Below are 23,482 nucleotides of genomic sequence, written 5' to 3' on the forward strand. Positions count from 1 at the left end.
ATCACTGGCCTGATTTGAAGTCTTCCATCTGGAATTATAAGTTAAGAACAGTTTATCAGAGTAGTGATTTATTGTGTAAAGAGATCCTGCTGCTGGCATTTAGGAAAACTTAGCTGCCTGCCACTCAGCCAAATTCTTTTATCACACTTGACTGAAGTTTCCAGCCTTGAATTATTAGTTAATAATTTCCGAGCAAAAGCATAACTTATTGTTTAAGTAAACTTTGAAACAGAAGAATAGTGCCTTAGATACCAGACTTAGTGCTTGCCTTAGGCAAAGCATTTTTCTTTTAGCACAGAATTGTAATAGAACAGAAGTAAGATTTGTGACTAATTCCATCTCTTACTGCCTGCATAACTTACCTAATGGCAGAATACTATCTTCTGAGCTATTCTTTTACTCATTCACGTATTGTAACACTGATAGCCATCATGCTGTAACTGAGCATAGGTCAATGGCACACATTCAGACATGCACAAATCACAAAATTTAAACATAACACATCTGCGGTTTCCATATAGGAAAACTTGATACCATCCTTCCTTTATTGTGTCATCTGTTTTATCAATGGTGCTTGAGGAAACCCATTAATTTCTTCATCACGGTCACTTGTAGCTAACTTACAGAAGGTAGTTATTTGAATGAAAGGAATAACCATACCTTGTCCTCTGTCCACAATTTCTTAGCATTTAGAGTATTATTTACAATAGTGTAATAATACTAACACCCACCAGATGCCAGCATAAGCACGCAAGCACTAAATAAGTGCCTGTTTTATGCTAAAAGGCAAGGATGGTGCACACCTTTCAGGTCATTGTGTGGTTACGGTCACACTAAGAGCAGAATTGCACTTTCTCGTCGATGTTTCAGTGTCATATAGAAATAAAAGATCTGATCATCAAGTCAGATCCGCATGGCACTGTACTAAAGTTAATCTTGGATTTAAAGAGACTGCTTACTGGAGAAGGGACTGTATCTCTGGCCTAGCTGGTAATTGCCTTCTCTGTTCAAAACTGGCTTATTTCCATATGGAACTTTGACTGGAATTTCTAGCCTAGTAGATCTGTTTTTTTCCTTTGCATACTAAATTGAGGATCCTTAATATCAGATCTTCTATTTGTGTAAGTCTGCACAGAATATGCCAAAATCACTCCATCATGTCTGCAGAGCAGAGTGGACCTTCCAGACATGTCACGTTCTTGGCCACATGCGTATGAACAGTGTAGGCAGGAAGAATAAAAGGCCAGGTGCTCATGGTGCAAACATACTCCAACGCTTTCTAGCGCAGATGGTTCCTTTTTTCAGAATTTGTCAATGCTTCTGCCAGAAGCCTTTGCAACACCATAAAGTAGTCACAGCCTTTTGAAATTAATTGAATGATGGAAATTGCTTCTGACAGATTTCTTCCAGAGCAGAAAACTTTGGTCCCAGAGTGTTCAAAAAATCAACAGGCAGCTCCTCACTGCCCACGGAGACAGAGCAAAAGGAGTTACTTCGCTCTAGTTCTCCTTCCTCGGCGTATCTGCAAGGTTCATAGATGGCCCTGTAATCTTCCAGTGTGTTTTGGTAATACAGTTTCTAAAGAAGGGAAGAAACAATGCAGATCATCACGGAAGCTCCTACTGCCCTTTTGGAAATTAAAGGAATTCATGGTATGCAAATTAGGCAGGTAAGCCAGGAGATTACAGTGAAGAGTATGAGTCTTTCTCTGATAAGGAAAAGTTTTACTGAATCTCAGCTGCATAAGCACCAGAGCCTGAACTTCCCCTAGAAGTACAAATAAGGCAGAAAAGAGCATTTGATCTGTCCTGGACCAGACACCTATCGAGTAAACATGACCGCATGGAGGCACACAGTTTGGCCCAAGGAGGCATGGAGGACAGGCCTGTGACCATGCAGTGGCCAGACAGGACATGGCAAAAGGAACTAGGATTTCCCTGATAGCACAGAAGTGAAAGAGCAGGCAACCGAACTTTAACCCTGCACAGCAACAGAAAGCATTTTAGCCCCACTTCCCCATCTTGAAGAATTTGTTACAGGTGACAGACCCCAGCCTTGCAGTAACTGCTGGGTGACCAGACAGAGGCAGCAAGAAGTCCAGGAGACAAGGCATTTTCAACCAGGAAGAGTCTTGAATGCTTCCCGTCAAAGATATCCCTTGCTTTCGATTGTAATGCTTCTTAGACGTGGGCTGAGAGAGTAGCTGAAGCCATAGCAGCTTTCCAGTTTTGCAAGCCTTTTTGCCTATTCCTACAAGCCAACTTGACAAAGGAGGGATTCAACATTCATTTCTCACCTGACCCAGTATTTTGTCCACTGTCTGTATGATGCAATCAAGGTGTCTTACTTGGAATGTCTCGTAACTAGCATACAGGTCATCCTGGAAGACAGACATGGTATCTCAGCTTTGACCAGCATAAAGTCACCTACTAACATTTCTTTCAGGTACAAATAAATCCAATTATCTTTCTCTCTGTTACATCCATTTCTCTTGTGCTGTCTTCTCCAGTTCCATTGCACCTTCTTCTGTTCAGGGACTGTTTCTTCTTATCAGTGCATAATCCATGTGCACATGGAGTCACCAACTGTAGCCATTCTTCATAATCTCCAGTAATTAAATATGTTTCTTCCTCTAAATTTATTGGATTCCTTTTCATTAATGGCAGCAAACATGACCTCAGAACTTTATAATGTCTACTCACACAGGTAATCCTAGCTCCTAACTATGATCTTAAGGATTGTGGAATTGGGTTCTCACATACATAAAAAAGACCATTTTACATTTTCTTTGCCTGCTGTAAGACAGAGATTTTTCTTAGAGTCTCTTGGTGATCACTATGTACTCATGAACAGAACACACGGCAGTCACCTACTGATGTAGACTAGAATTTCGTTCAGGCATTCTTTACAATAAAAATAGACATATGTTAGAAAATGCAGTACAAAAATCCGCAGTACAAAAATCCACAGAACAAACTCAAAAGCTTTCAAACCCCCAGAAGTAAATCTTATAGTCATAAAAATACTTATAAATCCTGTCCACACTTTTACAGTTTGTTAAGTAGAAGATGTTGACCAGCATGTTTTTGATAGATACCTGAAGAATGATGGTTCCATTTCACTTATGCCAAGAACTGAATAAAATTTTGTGCATATCAATTCAGGTACTGTGCTAAGAATTTTGGAAGAAATTACACTTCCAAATTAGAACAATAACTAATGAAAAGAAGGGCCAGTCTCAAACTGAAAGCTGTTAGAAAAAAATAAGTTGTCAACAGTATTTTAAATGCCAGTGGAATCTCCAACAAGTGACACTTATTTTCTAATTGAACTATATTGCATTATTCTTCCCACTATTATTAATACCAAACCTCATTCTTGGGATTACCAATTTCTGTGGTAGAAAAAAGGGCATTTACATAAGGAAACAGGCAGTTACCTCAGCGATCACTTCTTTTCCAGCCTCCACAGACACAGGTGGTAGAACAGCATGATCTGTAATATCCAGCTTAGCCTGCATACAGGGAGAAGGATGGTGTTAATAAGAAACTGAACTAGGCTGTGAAGGATCACACTTTTGCAGACTATTCCCTTTTTCACTTTCATTTACTTCCTTGTTGAAAACACTAGTATGTGCAGTGTGACAAGAGATGATGTGCCTCCTCATCTGTTGGATTCATCAGTAGGATGAGGCACCTGGGAAGGTCCTGCTGATACTGAAAAATGGTAGGAGTGATAATTGTCACCAGAGTAGCATTATCCAGTCCATGCAGAACAACACTCTCCAGATATGCTTAGTGGCAAAAAAAGCTTTATTTTGCTCGATACCAAAACCAGAGGAAACATAATAAAAGAGATGACTAGTACCAGATTCAGCCACACAACACTGGTGGGGTAATATGAATATATGCTTTTGCACTTACTTGAAATAAAGACACTCTGCTCTCTTCATTATAGTTGATTAAAGTCTGTTCACCATCTTGAGGTGGAATAATGGCTTTGCTTTTAGATCCTGGCACGTAAAACCGGCAAAGCAGAATACTGGAAACTGTTGAAACAAGAAAGGGAATGGTGAAATGGGCATTGTAAATAGACCTGTATAGCTCAGTACAGTGGGTTGGTGAGGTACCCAGCCCAGTTCCAAACGAGCTAACTCAGAAACCTCCAGCAATGTAGCTGTGCAGGTGCAATGCTTGGCCTGGAGTGGTTAGCCTGCTTTAGAAAGCCAAGCTGTTATCTCCTCAGAGCACTGCATTGAGCAGGCAGACATACTAGATCACTCACAGGTAACCAGAGGACTAGTGGTCAGATAATCTAGTCATTTTTGCTTCAGATAAAGAATCAGTAGTTCATCTCTTTAGCAGTAACCAACATGAGCTGTTACAGAGGAAGCAGCTCTATAACAAGCAATTACTGAGCAGTGTAACCCTATGGGAGAAATTCCTCACTTCCAGTTAGCCAGTACATCGCTGATGTCAGAAAAGTCAAGTATTCAGTTTTGTTCAATGCAAACAAGAATATTTACTTTGTTGTACTCGAGTTCAGCTTAACGACACATTTACATTTGCCAGTTGTCTTCTAGCCACAATATAATCATGATTTTCACAAGTAACAAGCTGAAAAATTCCACCTGTTAACATTACATTTCTGTTTTTTCAGTTTAGATATTTTCATTTTCCTAGGTTACGTACTTGTATTTATTGTTGTTCATGCAACAGTATTCTATGCATCTATGTAATCTTCCCTTTTTCACTTCTCTATAATACACAGTCCTCACCTTTTCACATCCCAACCATGAGCGCAGATAAGTTTCACTAATCTTTCTAGTGTCTTTTACCCTGCATTGTCAGCCTTGGAGACCACCTTCCTCTGCATTACACATTATATCATAGTGCCTAGTAATTTGAAAGTTTTCTTGGCTATCAGAAAAGATCTCTTCGGTTACTAGATTGAAATGGCAATGTCTTGTGTTGGAAAACTAAGGTCTTCCTAAAATTTGAAGAGAGAATGGTCATGGACCAGGACACATGTATGGAAGCGCCATGAAGAGTGCAAATATTAACTGCTTGCACCTTGACTACACTCTAACACATTAAGGCAAATGGCCTTTCCTGTTAAGGCTAGTAGGTTTTAGCACATATTCATGAGCCGCAATTGCAATGAGATGCAATGGGCAGATGACAGATAACTTCCACACATAAGTTAGGAGCTTACTTACCCAGTAGTAATAAGAAAGCTGTCAGTATTGTTGCAATGGCACCACCTCCAAGTCTCACTGCTGCTTGTGGAAGTGGTGAATCTTTACATGTATGTCCATCTGGGCAAAAGCAGAGCCTAACATGCTGATTCTGCCTTGTAGAAAATCCTTGCCTGTCCTGAATAATGACAGGCACCAAGTAGCTACCTTGTGGGAGGCTTCTTAACATTAAAAGTTCAACTGACTCCCCTAAAAAGAAGACAAGCAAATTATTTCAAGACTCATAGAAAGAAGTCTGGTATTCTACAGTCCCTTCTGTTGATAATCAAAGGGAAACTCATTTGCACCCCAGTTTTAAATCCTTTTTGCAGCCTTAATGCACCATAGTAAACAGGACAAAATGACATCCCACTTTATCACCTTGCTGAGCCTTCTGGGCAGAGATCTGTCCCAGTCTTGCTGCATTCTGGCATAGCTGCACTGATAAGCTCTAGGATTCATGAGGTAGTTAATCAAATGCAGAAGTGGTTCCTCAGCTGTCTTATCCCCCTTTCTGCAATTTGAGCACATTACTTCTGGTCCTGTCCTCAGCAGAGATGAAGAACAATGTAACTTTTTTTCAAATTGCAGTACCTTTATATTTCGAAAGCTGTTCTTTCGTGTCCTTTCAGTCTCATTGAGACTAATCAGTAACAAACCATAAAGGTAAGAGACAGTGAAATAACTAGAGGGCACATAACTGACAATGAACTTCCCATGAAGGACAGGAAAGGAAGAACTCACCGAAGTTCCCTCCTAATTTCCAGTTATGCTTCACATCTTCAGAGTCCTCAGCCAGCTCAAATGTAAATGGCCCAGAATGTGAATGGACTAGAGCAGACTTAGCTTTTATAATGAGAGGCGTCCCTTCTTTTTTGTCACACATATCTAAAGAAGGAGCCACTAATGTTGGCATATGATCACTCAGGTCAGACAAGTAAAGCAGGATGGTGCCAGTACCAGTCTGTGGTGGAATACCTAGATAGGAGCAAAAGAAACAGAAAAACACTCGCAACTGAGTATCGACAAAAGCCAGTCGATTGGCAGAATCTCTGTCTGGTTCATCCTACTAGTCACACCTAATACAAGTGTTAAACATTAGGGTGTTCTGCATTAGCATTCTCCTCTTAGATCCTTAGTCTTGCTATCATTTTATATCTAACATGCACCTCATCTCAAACAGTCCAAATACTGCTTGAATATTTTCTGACTGGCTGCTTACCATGATCAATAGCATGAACAATAATGGTGTACAGGCTGTTGTTCACATAAGGGGATTCTTGATCAAATTCTTTTGCCACAGTAAGAACTCCAGAATTCTCATTCACACTCAGCCAACCATCTGGGTCATGGGCTAGTTCATATCTTAAACAGAAGGAAAAAGTTACAAGTTACAGTCTTAAATGGATTTTGAGGAACAGAAAATTTCTACTGCATCTTTCTGTTTCCTTTTCAGCTCTGTAGGTATTTTTTTACTTGTTAGCCATGCTTACTTTTGTTAACTTTAGACAAGCTGTGTGTTTCAACACAGCCAACAAACATAGCCAACAAACATACAAGTCCCCGTACTTTGTACAGGCCCATCAAAACTGTTCCTAGGGGATAAGAAAGTATCCAATTTCCACATCAGATTACCATTCTTGCAGCCAAGCATATCTTAGTTCTTTCTATGGCACCAAAATTTTGTCATCAAAAGTAAACTATAAATAATGCAACCTGCTTTTAGGCAAAACTATTTTGAAGACAACAGAAACACTGAGCAACCAAGGACTGACTGCACCTTTAAATTGTATCTCACAGAACCAGCTATCTGGATCTGTAGTATCATCAGTAGTAAACCTGCACCTCTAATGTATATGTTCATATAACTGTAAATATATACGTGTATGTATATTCATATAGGTACATATACCAAATTAAACTTGAAAACCTCTTTGTATTCCTAAGCTATTTCTTATTCTGAGAGTTAGAAGCATCTCCACTTACTTTATCTTATTTGGCACATTGTCTGGATACATGGCAGGATACCTTCTAAATATTCTCCCAGGCTTCATTGAATCTTCTTTTTGGACAATAAGTATAGGAGGATGAAACCTAGGAGCATGCTGTGACTGTGAGACCTTGATGTTAACAGTTGTATTCGTGGATTCTAGGCTTGAGATCATCACAGTGCCGTTTTTACACAAGAAGAAACGTTCTTCATTTGCTACAGAAATGACAAGTGTCATCTCAGAGTCATCTTCATAGTTGAGAGGCTGAAAACCCCAGACAAAAGCCTGATTAGCAGTTACGACCTTTGGTTTGGCAGTCACCTCTATATAGCTGGAACTCAGAGGTGAGCTGAACTCACCAAACTCAGGTAAGATGCTAAGCTATTGGTCTTGTAATCAGACTGGCCATGCTACACATTGCCATGCTGTAGCTCATCTATTACTGCTGCTTACCTTGATAATACTCAAAACACCTTCATTTGTGTCCGGATCCGTCTCAATGGTGAACTGTTCCTTCTCATTGCCTTTTGTTACTCTGTATTTTGCTCTCCAAGCTGGAGTGTTGGGAGAGTCTTCATCTTCCACTTGGAGCCGTAATACAGCTGGATGTTCTTGACCTGCTGAAATCTGTAGCTGGTACTGGGAGGGGAAAGGAAAGAAACAAGGACTATTTCCATTCTCCAAGAGGAAGAAGCTTGTTAGCCAGTTCTGAGCCAGAGTGCCACCACCAGACCATGTGAAGCTACTTTCTCCACACACTGTCATTGTCTGCGGTGGTTCATGTGTCCCCCCCAAGTGACAGAGAACCTAACAGTTACAGAAGTTACAGAACTAACTTTCCTCCAACACATTCCCACTGACTTCATAAAGAACTTATTACTAAACCCGATCTTCATCTAAAACCAGGAGACTACTCGTCTCTCCTGACTATAGCAATAGGCCCATAAATGCCACTAGGGCTTTTCATCCAGGATTGTCTTCTGCCATGTAGAAGAGATTGGTGCATACAGGCTTAGGCCAGAACTAGTCTGCAGATGTTACATACCTGACCTTGTAGAAAGTCAAGTATGTGTGAGATTTTAGGCAATTTCTTCACAATGGTTTTAAGTTTTTGATGATGGAATGTAGCCACCAGCTTGCCTAACTAGCACTCCAAAGACAGGCTACAAAATGCCAATAAAATCACCTAAGGCAGAAATACGCCTTAAAAGATGAGATGGTATAAAATGTAATTTGTGTTTATTTTCTTCATATAAGCTGGTCGCTCGTGGAGATCTGAAAATTCAGACTCTTGCCTTCTAATATGTAAACAATGCTGTCCTTGCATCACAACTTTTAAAAATGCTGTAAACAATAATACATGTACTCAGATAGACAGAACAAATCACAGCTGTGAGAAGGCTCAGAACTTTACGAGACTGGAGTTAATGATGATGAAGCACAGATTTCTTGTATAAACCTGTTTTGGCAGATTATCTAACCTTATTCCCTCAGGTCTTCCAAACACCATTCTACAGGTAGGAGACCTACCATAGTAACACACTGGTAAGTGTGTTTGCTTTCATAGGTGACTTTATATCCACTGTTGTAACCCAGTATCTATTCTTACTGTTCACAACTTCAGATATTTACACATACCAGCGCTTGACATGACTCTGCACTCTGGATGTGTGTGCTGGTTTTGGCTGGGATAGTTAATTTTCTTCATAGCAGCTTGTATGGTGCTATGTTTTGGATTTGTGATGAAAACTGTGTTGGTCACTTAGGGATGTTTTAGTTATTGCTGAAGAGTGCTTACACAGCATCAAGGCTTCTTCTGTTTCTCACCCCACCCCACCAGCAAGTAGGCGGGGGGGCACAAGAAGTTGGGAGGGGACACGGCTGGGACAGCTGACCCCAGCTGACCAAAGGGATACCCCACACCATATGGCGTCGTGCTCAGCAATAAAAGCTGCAGGGAAGAAGGGGGAAGGGGAGGACATTTGGAGTTATAGCATTTGTCTTGCCAAGTAACCATTACGTGTGATGAATCCCTGCTTTCCTGGATATGGCTAACTATCTCCTTGCCAATGGGAAGTGGTGAATTAATTCCTTATTTTGCTTTGCTTGTGTGCAAGGCTTTTGCTTTACCTGTTAAACTGTCTTCATCTCAACCCACAAGTTTTCTCACCTCTACCTTTCCAGTTCTCTCCCCCGTCCCACTGCAGGGGAGTGAGCGAGCGGCTGGGTGGGGCTTAGCTGCCAGCCGGGGTTAAACCACAAGGTGTCAACATGCAAATTACAAAAACAGTCTTCCTGGGACCTGAGCTATTAATGGGACCAGACCCTGAAAAGGCATAGCTCTTATCTGAATTCAAGTGTAGCTATCTACCTGTTCACAGCTTAACTCCTCAGAGCCCTCTTCCTGCCAGCAAGCTCAATTGTTCCCATTCATACAGCAAATGCTCTACAAGCACCCTCACAGAATATGACAGCAGAAGCACTGCTACCACACCTAACTGCCCCATGAAGATGTACTGAGTTTGTAGGCAGGCAGGTTTAGGGCCATTGAGATCTTAATGGATCAAAACTAGGATCTTTCAAGAGTAGATTGTAACCAGCACCGTAGCTTCTCAGATGTCAGAATAAGCTAGTCAATCAGCATCCTTGCGGTAATAGTGAGACAAAAACTTTCTAGTGCTGTACACAGAAAACTAACAAAGTTTATCACTCTCAATAGTCAAGCATTCTCTTACTGTCCACATTTTTAAGAGATATTTCTTCTAACACATAAAGCTTATTTGCACGTGTTTTGGCCTGATTCTGCAAGTGTCTGAGGGTTCCTATTTCCACCGCTGAGTGTATTTAGAAGTTTGAAGGAAAGAACTGTATTTAGGAAGGCTCAGTAAAGTAATAATGTTTTTCCTTACATTGTCACTAGTAAATACAGGGAGGTGGTTGTTTGCATCTTCAACAGCTACGTTCACTGTTACAGTAGATGACAGCTGGGGAGTTCCATGGTCACTGGCTTTAATCAGAAGTTTGAAAGAGTTGGCAGTCTGAAAAACAGAAGAAAGGAAGTGCCAAACTTAGTTCAGAAGCAGTTCCCACATTTTGCCAGTCACAGCTACAAAGCTGGATGTGAGGCTCTCCCTCCCCTTATACCTCATTAATGTGTAGTGAACATGTCATGCATTAATGTGTACATCACCTTATAATCCAGGCATCCTGACAGAAGTATTGATCCTGTGGTAGGATCAGTATTAAATGTGAATCCATCTGGAAGGGGCATTTGCATACTTAGAGAATAGGACACCTGAGAATTCACAGTGCCGTCTTCATCTTTGTCCAAGGCAGTAACTTGGAAAACTGGCTCCTCTAGGATGAAGAATTGAGACATTAATAGAAGTGTTTAGTCTTGACATGGAGTTTCTCAGGCCTGTCTGCAGGCTCTTGAACACACAAGTCCTAAAAAAAGCTGTAACTTCTCCTGTGACTATGGTTATCCATGCAAAGACTCTGGCTGCCACTTCATTTGGGTAGCAAATCTGCCTAAAGTACTGTTAGACAACAGAGAGAGTTACCACACTCCGGAATTTACTTTATCAAAAACATTCACTGCTTAGTTATGCCAGCTCTCAGCCACCTCCTGAGGAGCTGGCACCATGCCCACAGGTCTACACACCCAGATTAAGTCTTTGTATTTCTAAAACAGTGTGTCTGACCATCTTCTGTGAAGCGGTGCGCACTGCAGGTTCCAGATCCACAGTTCAGATTAGTCTGCTAAAGTCTTGGCTTGTAGTTAAGAAGAGATATCTTAGGAGTTTTTCCAGAATGTCTCCAACATTATGCTAATGTACATTGAGGTTAATCAGACAAGAAGTCAAGAGGTAGGAAATAGTCCCTAAACCCATGAGTGTTTAAGTAAAACCTAGGGAGAAGAACAGATTTAGTAAGAAAGGAAAAAGAAAAAGGAATTAAAAAGAGAGCAGTCATGCATAAACCAGTAGTAATCCCTGTTTGCATGGCACTTACCTTTACTGTGGTTCTCTCTTATTGTAATGTTATATTCCTCCCTGGGAAACTCAGGTGCATTGTCATTAATATCTTTAACCTTCATCTTGAAAAATAAAGGGAGGTCCACTGGTTCACCAGTTTTTCTGTCCACAATATCGAAACGTATCTAAAGGAGTAGTGACACAGATATCAGAATGGAATGAATGGTATCATTTAGGTATCAGAATGGAACAGAAAACTTTCAATTTTGAAGCTGCTTCAGTCATATTTGGCTAGCATTTGGCTTTGAGTCACATCACTAAGTCATTACTTCCCCTTTCAAAGGTAGCAGACTCATAATGGTCATCCTGTGCATTAAACAATACTTTAAAAAAAATCAGTACCTGGACCTGGATCTGGGTTATTTGAAATGACTGCCTAATATAAAATACATAAATATCCTTGGGGCCAGACAAAAGAATGCTTTCACATGCGCTTCCCAGTTCTGAAGTATTTAAGTAAGTAGTACATTCTGTTTTCTCTAGCTGCATTTCTATGATGTTTTGGCTCCATATCCATGACTGTGCAGGGGATTCAATTCTGAATGCTGAATTCTCCTTTGCTACACTTATTTCTGCTTTAAAACCAAGCCCAGAGTGTCTGCCCTGGCACAGCCATGTGTCCAGTGAGGGGGAACAGAAAGCTCTTTAAAATTTACCTTTTCATTATGGAAGGCAAGACCTTGCACAGAAAGCCACATGGAACAGTAACTATCAATTGGGTACAGTTAATCCACAGAGACACAAATAGAAATCCATCACAGAATAAACATAAGGAGACCACAACTGAAGATTTTTTGCAAGAGGAAAACAAACCCACACTCAATTATTTCATTCATACGCTCGTTATCACATTTCTTTCATTGCACTTACTGCTTATGAACACTGTTCTGCTTATTAAGGAGAAACATATGCTTACTCTTATGTAAAGTTACAGTAATACAGCTTTGCAGCTCCTCCAGTATTATCTATTTTTTTATAATGCATAACTATTTGCTTCCATTCTCTTGATTAGGAGTTTTGGGGTTTACAACTCAGTGTTCTGGCCACTATAGCTGTAACATATTTTGAATTTCAGGACAACCTTTTCATTTTTTAGATTACGATCAAGGGTCATACCAAAAAGAAGATAGAAAAGAAGTGTACAGATATTTATGGAAGTCCAAACATGCCACAAAGATTTATAATTGATACTGATGTGGAAGTTACCTAGTGGTCCCTGCTGAGACAATCATCTTAGTATTTATTTAGAAGTTCAAAATAAGAAAAGGAGGTCATAAAAATACACACTTAAAATTCTTATAGCTGTGTCTCATTCTTGTGAAGCATTTAGCCATGAGAAAGCAATTAATATTTGCAAACAGTTGTAAATATTTTTTTAAAGTGTGTTAACCTGAAAAGTTGGGGTCTTTTCTCTGTCAATGGTACGATGTACATACACATGTCCGTTTACATCATCTTCTATAGAAAACAATCCAATCTCTGGAGATTCATCTACCCCAGGTCCACTGATTAAATATTTTACTGATGTATTAAATGATTTGTTATTGAACAGCTGTTGAAAAGAGAAGTAGCACAATGCAGTGTGAGTAGGGAAGACGGAACAGAAATAAAAAGACTTTAGACCGATTCTCTTCCTGCCCACCCTCTCTTTGCAGACGGGGCCTTGCCCGCAGGCTTGCTCTCAGCCCACTCAACAGCCTTCTGGGTTGCAGCATCACTACTCTCTGCACAACGTGCAGGTACACAGCTCTGTGCAGTGACTCTCTTGCCTCTCCCACTCTGTAGTCCTCTTTCCCCTGAGTATGCCTGCAGCTTCCGCAAAAAGGAGTATACGCCCCACACCACACAATTCTACCCAACCCTGTGTAAATAGGACAACTTTGAACAAATAAGTTTTTTAAAAAGCTGCTGTTAGATGCACAATTCTTGCCCTCTCCTACCTTTGGTATTTTATGTACAATCTGTGGTGATGAATACCTTCCTGAGGTTCAAGAAGAACTTTTACTAAAAGGTTGTTTGTACCTGTCCAGCATATTTTGGGAATGGTCCTTTGTCCTCCTCTTGAACATGAATGGTGGTGATAACCCAGGTCCTTTTTGTCCGCTGTAGAGGACGTTGACTGTCTAACTGATAAGAATCTATCTGCTATTGGATAAAGAAGTGTATTTAGTATCATAGTTTGCATATTAACAGTTGTGTATCTGTTATTATATAATATTGACTACAAACCTGAATACTCTTCTTTCGGATGGCTTGTCTTAAACTCAAATTTTCAATTTCATGAGAAAAACTGTTGGCAGCAGCAACCTTGTGAAATAAAAAAGGTGATTGTGAGAAGTGTAGTTAACTAGACACGATTGATATGTTGTCTAGGAGGAATTTGGCTTCATGGAAACATATTAATCCAGTTTTGACAGCATTGTATTAAATTGTATCTAACCCTGGAAATTCCACAAATATCATCCATCTCATTCCAAATGAATTGGCATGAGAGTTTGGATACTAATTTCTCTGGTCAGGTGATGCCAGTCCCAGAAGCATGCAAACACTGCATCTAACAGTCCATGGTATTATCTCTGTGGCTCTTCTCAAACCAAGTATCCCCAGTTTTTAAAATATTCACCTCCGTCTCTCCATGTCTAGTGCTCCTTTAGAAGTTGTCTGGTATTGGCAGGACATAAACCTACTGCTGGAAAAAAGTTACGTCTGGGGAGTATTTCAGGTTCTCAGAGACTCTGCCATATGACTCTAAGTGTTCCAAACACAGCTGATTTACCAGGAGATGAACACTGGACCAAAGTCTCTAAACCAGATGAGTAAAATAAATTGTTGAGAATGGTGACTACACCCTAATTGGCAGGATTTTCCCTTTTATGAGCACAAGCTTCCTGCACCAGCTTCAAACACTGCTTTTTACTTGAAATCTTTCACCACAAAGGAGTACAACAGTACTCAAATTACACTAGTGCCATTAGCTCACAGGTAACTTGTACACCTTCCTCCTAGTTCTGACTGCTTTCATTGGAAAGCTTGGGGGTTTATGACTCATTCGATCAAATGTTTCCAGTGGCATTTTACAAATGGAACAGAGCTCTTCCTGCCTAGACTGAGGCAAAGGTTGGGCCATTACCCCATTACCTGTTTCTGAAGAAACAAAACACTTAGGAAATGGCCATGGTTATAAACCTGCCAAGCAACGGGGGCTCGCCGGTAATGCCTTGGGACTATCCTGTAAAGCTGTTGTATGACCTGGGAAAAACCTCCATGATGTAAAAACAGCAAGGAAGGCTTTAACTTGGCACTTGCATGTAGTATTTATTAGCTTTGTTCCAGGTTCAGCCCTGCCAGCTTGGTTAAACTTTGTCTGTGCGGGACCTCCTGGACAAGCTGCTTTCCCCTTTGCGTACGTGTAGCCACTTCTGATCACATTGGAAGCTTTAATTGTGTATTTTATGACTTCCACACTCCTCCATGTGCACCAGATGCACAGCAATGGCTCAGGCCATTGCGGTATCAGTTCCAGACGCTGTCACTGCTAGAAAGGAACGACCCAGCTCAGGCCCACGAACCTCACAGAAACACTCATGGAAATGTCACCGAACTACTGCAGGGGATCAGTAACCCAGCAGAGCCAACACCAGGCACCTGTGCGCTCTGCCGAGCACGAACACCCTGGTGTCCCTAGCAGGAGGAGCAGAGGGCCCCTGCTCCTGGGAACCCCCTTCCAGGGGACCTGAGCCCGCTCCCTGGGGACAGAGGAGCCACCCTTTCTCGGAGGCACCGCGCGGCGGCCGGAGCCCTCGTCCCTGCGGGGAAGGGAAGGGAAGGGAAGGGAGAAGGGAAGGGAAGGGAAGGGAGAAGGGAAGGGAGCGCAGCGCCCGCGCCCCGCGCCGCACCTACCTGCAGGAGAAGCAGCGCGGCGAGCAGCTCCATGGGGCGCGGGCAGCGCAGCGGAGCGGGGCCGCCGAGAGCGGGAACGTTGCGGAGCCGGCCGCACCCCCGCCCCCGGGCAGCGCGGAGCCGCGGGAGGCGGGACCGGAGCCGGGCCGGGCCACCTGCTGCGGGGGGCGCGTCCGGCGGCTCCGCCAGCGCATCCCGGGGCTGGGCCGCGGCGGGAGCTCGGCCAGCGGCGCGCAGGCTGCAGGCGAGCGAGCCGTTCCTTGGAAGTTTACGCAACGGCTTATTACAGCCGGAGGCCTTTTCGCTAAGCGTTTACCTGTGGTTTCGCTGGCATTTGAGCTGTCCCGGAGGACAAGCGAATTATTTCCGCCTCGTCAGACAAAATTTTAAAAAAATGAACTGTTGATTCTGTAAAACTGAAAGGACTCAAAGCAAAGCTCAGTCCTCCTTTGGTGTTTTTTCCAGTCAGCTAGCAACTGACACTTCCAGTATTACACAAAACAAATGTGCCATTACTGCATTTTTATGACCATTATACAGCTAGAATAAACCATACGGCTTTCCTTGACACTTACTTGGAAGGGTCATTTCCTAATAACTTCACAGATGTTTGCAAAAATGCAAACGTGCAGCTTTATATGTAACGTGAGTTATTTCTATCTGCCATGCCCAGGAGTGCCACTTTTATATTGCTTCAGACTTTGAACCAAGAACAAGTTCCATAAACACTTACTTGAAAGCTAATATAAACAACACTAGATTGTCCTGTTCAACCCAAAAGCCATCACGCAAGTATGAACTTGCATACCTGAACCTGAACCTCCCACCCAGCTTGTAAAAAATACATTTTAAATAAAACTACATAAAGAAGCAGGAAGTGAAAAATTAAGTCTTGTAAAACCGTGTAAAAGGATGACTGAGTGGCAGAGAGTATGGGGAAGGTCCTGGCGTCCTGCTTTCGGCTGGGATAGAGTTAATTTTCTTCCTAGTAGCTGGTACAGTGCTGTGGTTTGGATTTAGGATGAGAATAATGTTGATAGCACATCGATGTTTTAGTTGTTGCTGAGCAGTGCTTACATGAGTCCAGGACTTTTCAGCTTCCCCTGCTCTGCCGGGTGCACAAGACGCTGGGAGGGGGCACAGCCAGCACAGCTGACCCCAACTGGCCAAAGGGCTATTCCATACCATAGGGCGTCATGCTCAGTATAGAAACTGGGGGGAGCTGGCCAGGGGGCAGCGATCGCTGCTCAGGGACGGGCTGGGCGTTGATCAGTGAGTGGTTGCATCACTTGTTTGGGTGTTTTTTCCCCTGGGTTTTGTTCCTCTCTCTCTCTCTCATTGTTTTCCTTTTCATTACAATTTATCTATTATTATTATTATTAATTATTAAACTGTCTTTACCTCAGCCCATGAGTTTTCTCACTTTTACTCTTCCGATTCTCTCCCCCATCCCACTGGGGGGGGAGCGAGCAAGTGGCTGCATGGTGCTTGGTTGCTGACTGGGGTTAAACCACAACACCTGGCTTCTATGAAAACAACTTATACAGCATTTTCCATTCTCCTGTATTGCCTTTACTGGGCACAAGGAGGTTTATTCTTTTTTAGAACTGGAAAACAATGAATTTAGCGTTTTGGAAGTTGTGAAAGGAAGACTTAGGGAATAACTGATCTTCCATTCAGGGGGGAAGAAAAGCAATAGAATGTGTCAAATAGGCTACAATGTTTTAAATAAAAGTGGGTGTGGGGAGGAAGGCAGGCAGATGATCTTCTGAGATTCACTATTAACAGGACAAAACGTAACAGGCTTAAATAACTGCACAGGATAGGATGGTTTAGACATCAGGAAAACCTCAAGCAAGAAAGTTCTGATGGTAAAATGCTTGTGTGGTATCTCACAGAGGCGTTTTGTAGTGCTTAATATAAAGATACAGAAATAGCAAAGCAAAGGGATTTTCAGCAAAAGGAAATGCCATTTCTCCTCTTTGAATCTCTCTCCCTTCATTTTCCTCTTGATTAGTCTCAGCTGAACATACGAACACGCAGTGTGCGAAATTAAGTTAAAGATACTTATCCATGTATACTAGCAACATGAGAATGTGGTTCTCTGCAAGCACCTATCCACATGTCTTTGCTATTCTTTGAATCATGTTCTAAGTGTCCTGGAGATTATAACGGAGAACGTGAAACTCATTGATTAGTGCATTTAAAAAAAAAAAAGGTATGAATATGATGAAGTAAGTTTTTCCTGTTATTTTCACCTATTATGATGCCTTAACAGCCATTACAGAAGTGACTGCCATGGGGAGTAGAAATAACCATACGGCTTTAACTACCTCAGCTTGTACTACTATATTGCTGCTGCTTGGCCATCAGCAGCAATATAGCTGAGATACGGTGAGCTACAAGCTCTATCCTACACTGCAGTAATTTCCTAAAAGAAAAATTCAGATATGTCATCTTGTGGATGATGAAAAAAATACAACTAACAAATAGGCAGTATCTCACTTTTAATATAGTAAATATACAGTAACTTTGAATTACAAGACCACTTTCCAATGAAATTACTAGCAAAAATATCCACAAAAAGTTCAAATAAATAAGAACACATGATTACCAACATCAAAAGCTGGGCTGCAAATTCTCAGTTAATCGAGTTCCAGTCTTTCCAGATAGAGTGGTCTGTTTAATTATTTTTCAGGAAAAAAAACCCTAATGCCAATGGGAGCAACAAAGGCTCAATACCTTTAAGATGAGGCAAAAAATAGTACATTCCAGGCAATTTCATACTGTAGAAATTTCAACTATAATATCAGCTCCAAAAACGGTATCACATACTGACTGAAAAAACTCTGTCAAAATACTCTCAAACTTCTAACAAGATCCTTTAAATAGCAAATACAAGATAAAAGTTACCTCAAACAATATACGAAACACAGAAAGGACACAAGCAATAATGGGATTATGGCGTAATTAAGCAGCCTGGAGTCAAACAAGACAGTTTAGTCCCATGAAATAAGCATAACCATTCCCTGCAGCATTATACCCTTCTGCCAGCAGCTTGGGCATGAGTCAGCAGCAAAAAGCAGAGGGGCACCAGCAACACACAGGCGGTAGGGCTGGGAGCTACAGTCACAGCATCCTGGGACAGGCATCGGTGGGAGACGAGAGCTCCCTACTTCTGGCAACCCGTTCACTCTGAACTCGGCTTTCTCAGAAAGAACACTGCTGAGCCTTTTTGCCTCTGTGAGAAGCACTATCACCCCATGACCCTGAATTCGTACCAGCAACCGTAATCTCTCATTTGGAAAGAAAAATACAGTCAACCTTATCAGCCTTAACAAGTGGCCACCCCCTGATTTAAGATACTGAACCAGCAGTAGAGACTGACTCTTCCTTGAAAGGCTCTTCCACTTGAGGAAGGTGTGAAGCCCCTCTTCCCAGAAGGGTATGCATTGCTCACACAATGAAAACCCCTCTTTGGAGCATAAATCCTGAGTAACTGCAGAAGCTTGATACCTGTAGTGCTAACAGAACGAGGATCTGGAGGCATTGTGCAGAAACTTCAGAGCTGCTGTATATAACTGAAAGCTACCACGAGGTGTGAAGGGGCGCGGGGGAGGTAAAACTTTAACTGACCGCAGTATTTCACTGCAGAGATGCAAGTAACAGAGAAAAAAGAAACATGTCACAAGAAAAACAATATTGTTTTAAAATTCTTCATGTTATGCATTAAAAATACAGTTTAGCATTACTAAGGAAAACAGTTGATACATATTGGAGCAAAATTCTGTTTCTTCACGTCTTTGTAACAGCGTAATTTCATTGAAAACAATAGAGTTGTTCAAAGTTTATACTAGTATAACTGAACTGGAATCCGGCTATTTAAAGTGCAACCTGAGCGTATTTGTTCTGTAGGTAGTACTGCAGAACATTAAACCTTTAAATTATCTAGGAAAAAAATAAATCACTCTCTTTAAATATCTCACATCACAGTAAACTCGTTCTTCAAGAAGCATTGTCAATGCTAGGCTTAGACACACATATGATCATATTGCTGAACATAGTGAAAAAAAAATATAAATAGCCACACAAACACTGTGCTGTGGAAGTATTTTAATTCCAAACTGAATGTATTTGATGGAATAAATTTTTCTGCTATATTCAGAAGTGCTTCTAAAGACAATATCCATCAATGCAAAATGAAGGAAACATAAACCATAGTCCTCTTCATGAAAGGAGCTCTTTTTATCTATAGGCCCAGAACAGTCAAGTTAAAATGGAAGCAAAAGTGCTGCAGGATAAAATCCAACCCTTGCAGGTCTGCTCACGCTAAGAGCTGTTTGTTGAGGCAAACACAGAATTTCTATTTCTGTATGTGAACAAAGAAGACTGTGTAAGAGGTATCAAATCAATGAACAAAAATTAGACTTGTGTGATTATCATGCAAGACAAACTCACTTGGCCAGATCACAGCCAGAGCTTAATGATGAACAAGTACTCAGACTTATTTTAAGTCGCATCACCATCTCCACCTGCTTAGCTTTTTAGTCTCCAACAACAGATCACTGTCCATCAGATCACAAGCATGACATTAAAACAAAACTTTCCTAGGTCTGTGAGAAAAAACTTTTCTCAGTGCCAACCCTTTGCTCTGGTCAAAGCTGACTGAAACACTATTTATTCTTTAAGAAGTGATCATACAAAATGTGCCTGTATCTACATGCCCTCCTTATAACTTAGGAAAGCATCAATATAGAGTAACATTTCAGAGGAAAATTTAGCATACGCTAATATTCAGTGCTATAATAACATGCTAAATTAATTACTGCATCTAACAGAGTTTGTTTAAAAAAAAGCTATTCTGATTATTGACTTGATCCTGCTCACCTTGCTTTTGGTGCTTATAATAGCGCACTAAAACAGTGTACTAAAATCATGCACTAAAACGGTGTACTAAAATCGTGCACTAAAGTAGTGCTTATTGGCAAGAGCAGTCCTACTAACTTTCACTACTGTTAATGAGAATCAGGAAAACTTGACTAATGAAGGCTTGCAGAATTCGGCCAGAGCTTGAAATTCTAGTGCTGGATGCAAGAACCTTTCATCTAAAAAAAGCTGAAATACATGAGTCTGGAACAAAACAAAAGGATGAAATAGCAACAATAGAATGTGCTGGTCCTCTGCAGTTGCTGGTGTTGAATGCCATCCTCTGTTTCACCACACCTCTGACACAGCCAATTTATTTGATCTTTGAGCATGTCAGATTAAGTTTCACTTTAATTGCATAGAGCTGAATGTACATGCAACTACAATTCATTTTAACGGTAACTTCACAAATACTGAATATGGAAATATAATACTGTATATTACATTTGTTTCCTTCATCAATTTAAAATTTCACATTTGGTCTCCAGTAGACTAGGAAAAAACCACTAAAAATATTTCTTAGACTATTCCTGAGCAATGTTTTTATGTACTGTAAAATACCCTAGTTTATTACTACATTTATTAATATTCTCACATTTTAAACTACATAAAAATCCATGCTTTGAAATTTTACAAAGCTGAAGATCTGGTAGGCACAATGAAAGAATAGAAACAGCTAAGCATCTTAGAACCAAGATGAGATTAACAAGAGAAGTGCAGTTTAACTATATACATAATGTACTCTAGTATTTGCTACTTTTTCATTTTCTATCACAATGTGAAGGATCCACTTGTAAAATCTGGTCCATCAGACCTCAGCTCACTTCTCATAAACAGTTCACTGTGACTGGTGGCAGAGGATTAAGTTAATGCTGCTCAGTATTTCATTTTAAAATGAAAGTACAAAACATCCTCTAGAATTTCCTCTTTAACAAGATCGTGTCTCCAGCTGCTCTGATTGATTTGAAATTGTAATAGATGAACTGACCCTTGAATACTCACTGAACTATCCTTCATATTCTCTTGTATCTCACAGACACAAGAGAAAACAGAGGGTCCGAGGACAGGACCCAATCCTGGTTGTACGATATCTTTCTGCAGGGTACTGCCCCACATCACTTCACTAAACCTTGAAAGAAGAAGCCAAGCTAACTGAAGTAGGCTGGACCATGGGATAAGTAAGTCATCTCGGGTGACTGAAAACAGGTATCTTTTGTATCAAAATATATCTTTACTTGAACTTACAATAGCCTTTAAATTCATCCCCTAAGAGTCTACTTTTTATGTTTTGAGAGGCTACCAGTTCTGCAAATTAGGCCATAGAGTCTCTAGTAATACCCTCCTTTTGCATTAGTCATATATATCCATGTGCAATTTGAAATTTGGTCATTTCCTCTAAATGACAAAAAGCATCAAGGTTTACAAAATGAACTTCAAGGACAGCCGTCTGTAAACACAGTGAAGATTTCTGGGTATAAAAATAGGCATTCCATTTTCTTAATCTGTCACTATTTAAGCTGTCTGCTCCCTAATAATTTTCTGTCTTAAAAAGAATCCTTTCTGCATTAAAATATTTCAAAACTTTATCTCCATTCTTCTTCTTATAAAAAAAAATATCTAATTCACCAAAAAAATCCAATTCATCATCTTCTGTGAAGAATTAGTTTGACTTTGCATAGATAAGCATGCTCCATTATTTTATAAAAACAGTTGAGCCCTTTTCCATCAGAAAACACCACGATCAAACCTGTCTCACAAAACAACGCATCTGTTCAAGAATAAGAGCATGGATCCTATTCTCTCAAATACACCAAGGTAAGCATAAGGAACACCGCAGACTTCAATGGACTTCAGCTGGTGCAAATAGGACGTTGTAATTAGATATTTCTCTAAACTTTCATACTCTGCTATTGTTATCTTCATTGAGCACTGCAAATATTTTTGAGGAAAAACCAATGGAAGACACTTGCCTTCAGGGAAAAGATTTCCTGCTGGCCTTGCTGGCTTAAGATCAAATGTATTGAAATGAACAGTGCTGACTTAGAACCATGCATCAAGAACATATTTTCTCAGGATCTTCGTATGAAGAAAACATGACCCTTCTGCATTGGCCAAATGCTTTCTAGCAGTCAAGAAGCATCAACATTTACTAATGAATTTTTCTTCATTTAAATTTGCGTGAGGTTTGCTTTGTGCCATTTGTTTTTATTTTCCTGTCCCCTGTTGGTTTTTTAGAAGGAACATAATTGTTGGCATTGCCATTTTTCTTTGGATTTGTATACACGTATGTTTTTAAGCCTTTGATGGGAGCAGCTGAACCATGGAATACTGGCGTTTGCTTAGGGGGTCTGACATTACCAACACTTTGAATTTTAGAACTGTTCTCAGAGGGCTGCATATTGAGAAGCTGTTGCTTTGCAGTTGGTTTTTTTTTCAGTTCACTCCTTACTTCACCAGATTGTCTCTGAGAAGACAGCACACATCCCATTCTCTCAGAAAGTTTCAAGTGACCTGGATGAGAATATAACTGGCGACTTTCTTCACAGTATGAATCTCCCCTGTGACCTGAATAGCTTCTGGGCAGCTTTGTAACACTTTCTTGGGGAACCACTTGCTTGTTAGGCAAAGGGCTGAGCAATGCTTTGCCTTTGCCAGGGCTTTTTAGGGTACGGATGGAGCCGGGAGCAGTCTGTGGTCTGGCTTTGGCTGCCTTTCCTTTCTCATTCTGTACAGTCTGCATTTGCAGCCATTCCAGCTGCAAAAGGCGATCAATGTATTTCTCAAGAAATCCTGTTGGCTTTGGTCGAAATTCAGTTTTACCCTCTACATTAACAAAGATGGCCAGTTGCTTCAAGTCCCATGAGTTGAAAGGGGGTGGGAGGAAGTCTGGGTAGTAATATTCTGATTCTTTAAAACCCGTATCAGGGACATGCTCCAAACAAACCGGATCAATTTCTTCAGCTCTGAGAATAAGTTCTGGCGGTGTGCAGGGAGATGGGGGAATGGGAATCCTTTCTGAATCAGAGAGATCACTGGCACTATCATCTTCAGCATCTTCTTTAATAATTTGTACTGATTCAAAATCAAGAAACATTTCATCTACAGATGCTTCTTGCCATTTAGAAGAGCATGGACCAGCTTCAGCAATATGTTTTTCGTAATTCTTTTCCAACTGTTCTTTTTTACTGCCATAAAAATGTCGCGTCGGGACATCTTTAACCCTACAGAAGCTACCTTGTGTGCTGCCCTTTATTGTCGGAGGGATCCTGTGCAGAAAAGATTCATTTTGCCTTCTTTCTGGGAGACTCATCTTTGGTCCTTGTCCTCTGTGCAGTGATGTGCAAACACTCGTGATCCTAAAAAAAAATAAAGAGTATATCCTCTTAGAATGA

The 23,482-nt window shown here is 40.8% G+C and overlaps 2 protein-coding genes across 4 annotated transcripts in view; both read right to left on the reverse strand.

Annotated features, from left to right (window-relative positions):
- Positions 1–19,690, reverse strand: CDH26 (cadherin 26). The gene is made up of 16 exons (XM_072879513.1): positions 19,623–19,690; positions 15,165–15,423; positions 13,494–13,571; positions 13,287–13,409; positions 12,655–12,816; positions 11,242–11,389; positions 10,418–10,584; positions 10,137–10,265; positions 7,681–7,866; positions 7,223–7,491; positions 6,459–6,601; positions 5,981–6,214; positions 5,219–5,446; positions 3,924–4,048; positions 3,440–3,514; positions 1–2,380 (listed from the first exon to the last, which is right to left on the reverse strand). Exons 1-16 carry the CDS (start codon positions 19,688–19,690, stop codon positions 2,279–2,281), a joined length of 2,496 nt encoding a protein of 831 aa, XP_072735614.1. The 3' UTR covers positions 1–2,278.
- The window catches only part of FAM217B (family with sequence similarity 217 member B), a 9,466-nt gene continuing 3,680 nt past the window's right edge, over positions 17,697–23,482 (reverse strand). For all 3 annotated transcript variants that reach the window (XM_072878989.1, XM_072878990.1, XM_072878991.1), the window contains one exon: positions 17,697–23,446. In XM_072878989.1, coding sequence (XP_072735090.1) covers positions 22,255–23,446 — 1,192 coding nt within the window. In that variant the 3' untranslated portion in view covers positions 17,697–22,254. The remainder of the gene's footprint in view (positions 23,447–23,482) is intronic.

The sequence above is a fragment of the Ciconia boyciana genome, chromosome 14 (assembly GCF_034638445.1).
Source record: "Ciconia boyciana chromosome 14, ASM3463844v1, whole genome shotgun sequence".
Lineage (NCBI taxonomy): Eukaryota > Metazoa > Chordata > Aves > Ciconiiformes > Ciconiidae > Ciconia > Ciconia boyciana.

What these genes read in the sequence shown, in the direction of transcription:
- CDH26 (XM_072879513.1), bottom strand. Translation starts at nt 19,690, where the DNA reads ATGGTGATGCGACTTAAAATAAGTCTGAGTACTTGTTCATCATTAAGC. An exon ending in AAGAGAGAACCACAGTAAAG is followed by an intron (nt 10,585 to 11,241) that starts GTAAGTGCCATG and finishes TCTTCATCCTAG; the next exon opens with AGGAGCCAGTTTTCCAAGTT. An exon ending in GAAAAGAAGTGATCGCTGAG is followed by an intron (nt 2,381 to 3,439) that starts GTAACTGCCTGT and finishes TCTGTCTTCCAG; the next exon opens with GATGACCTGTATGCTAGTTA.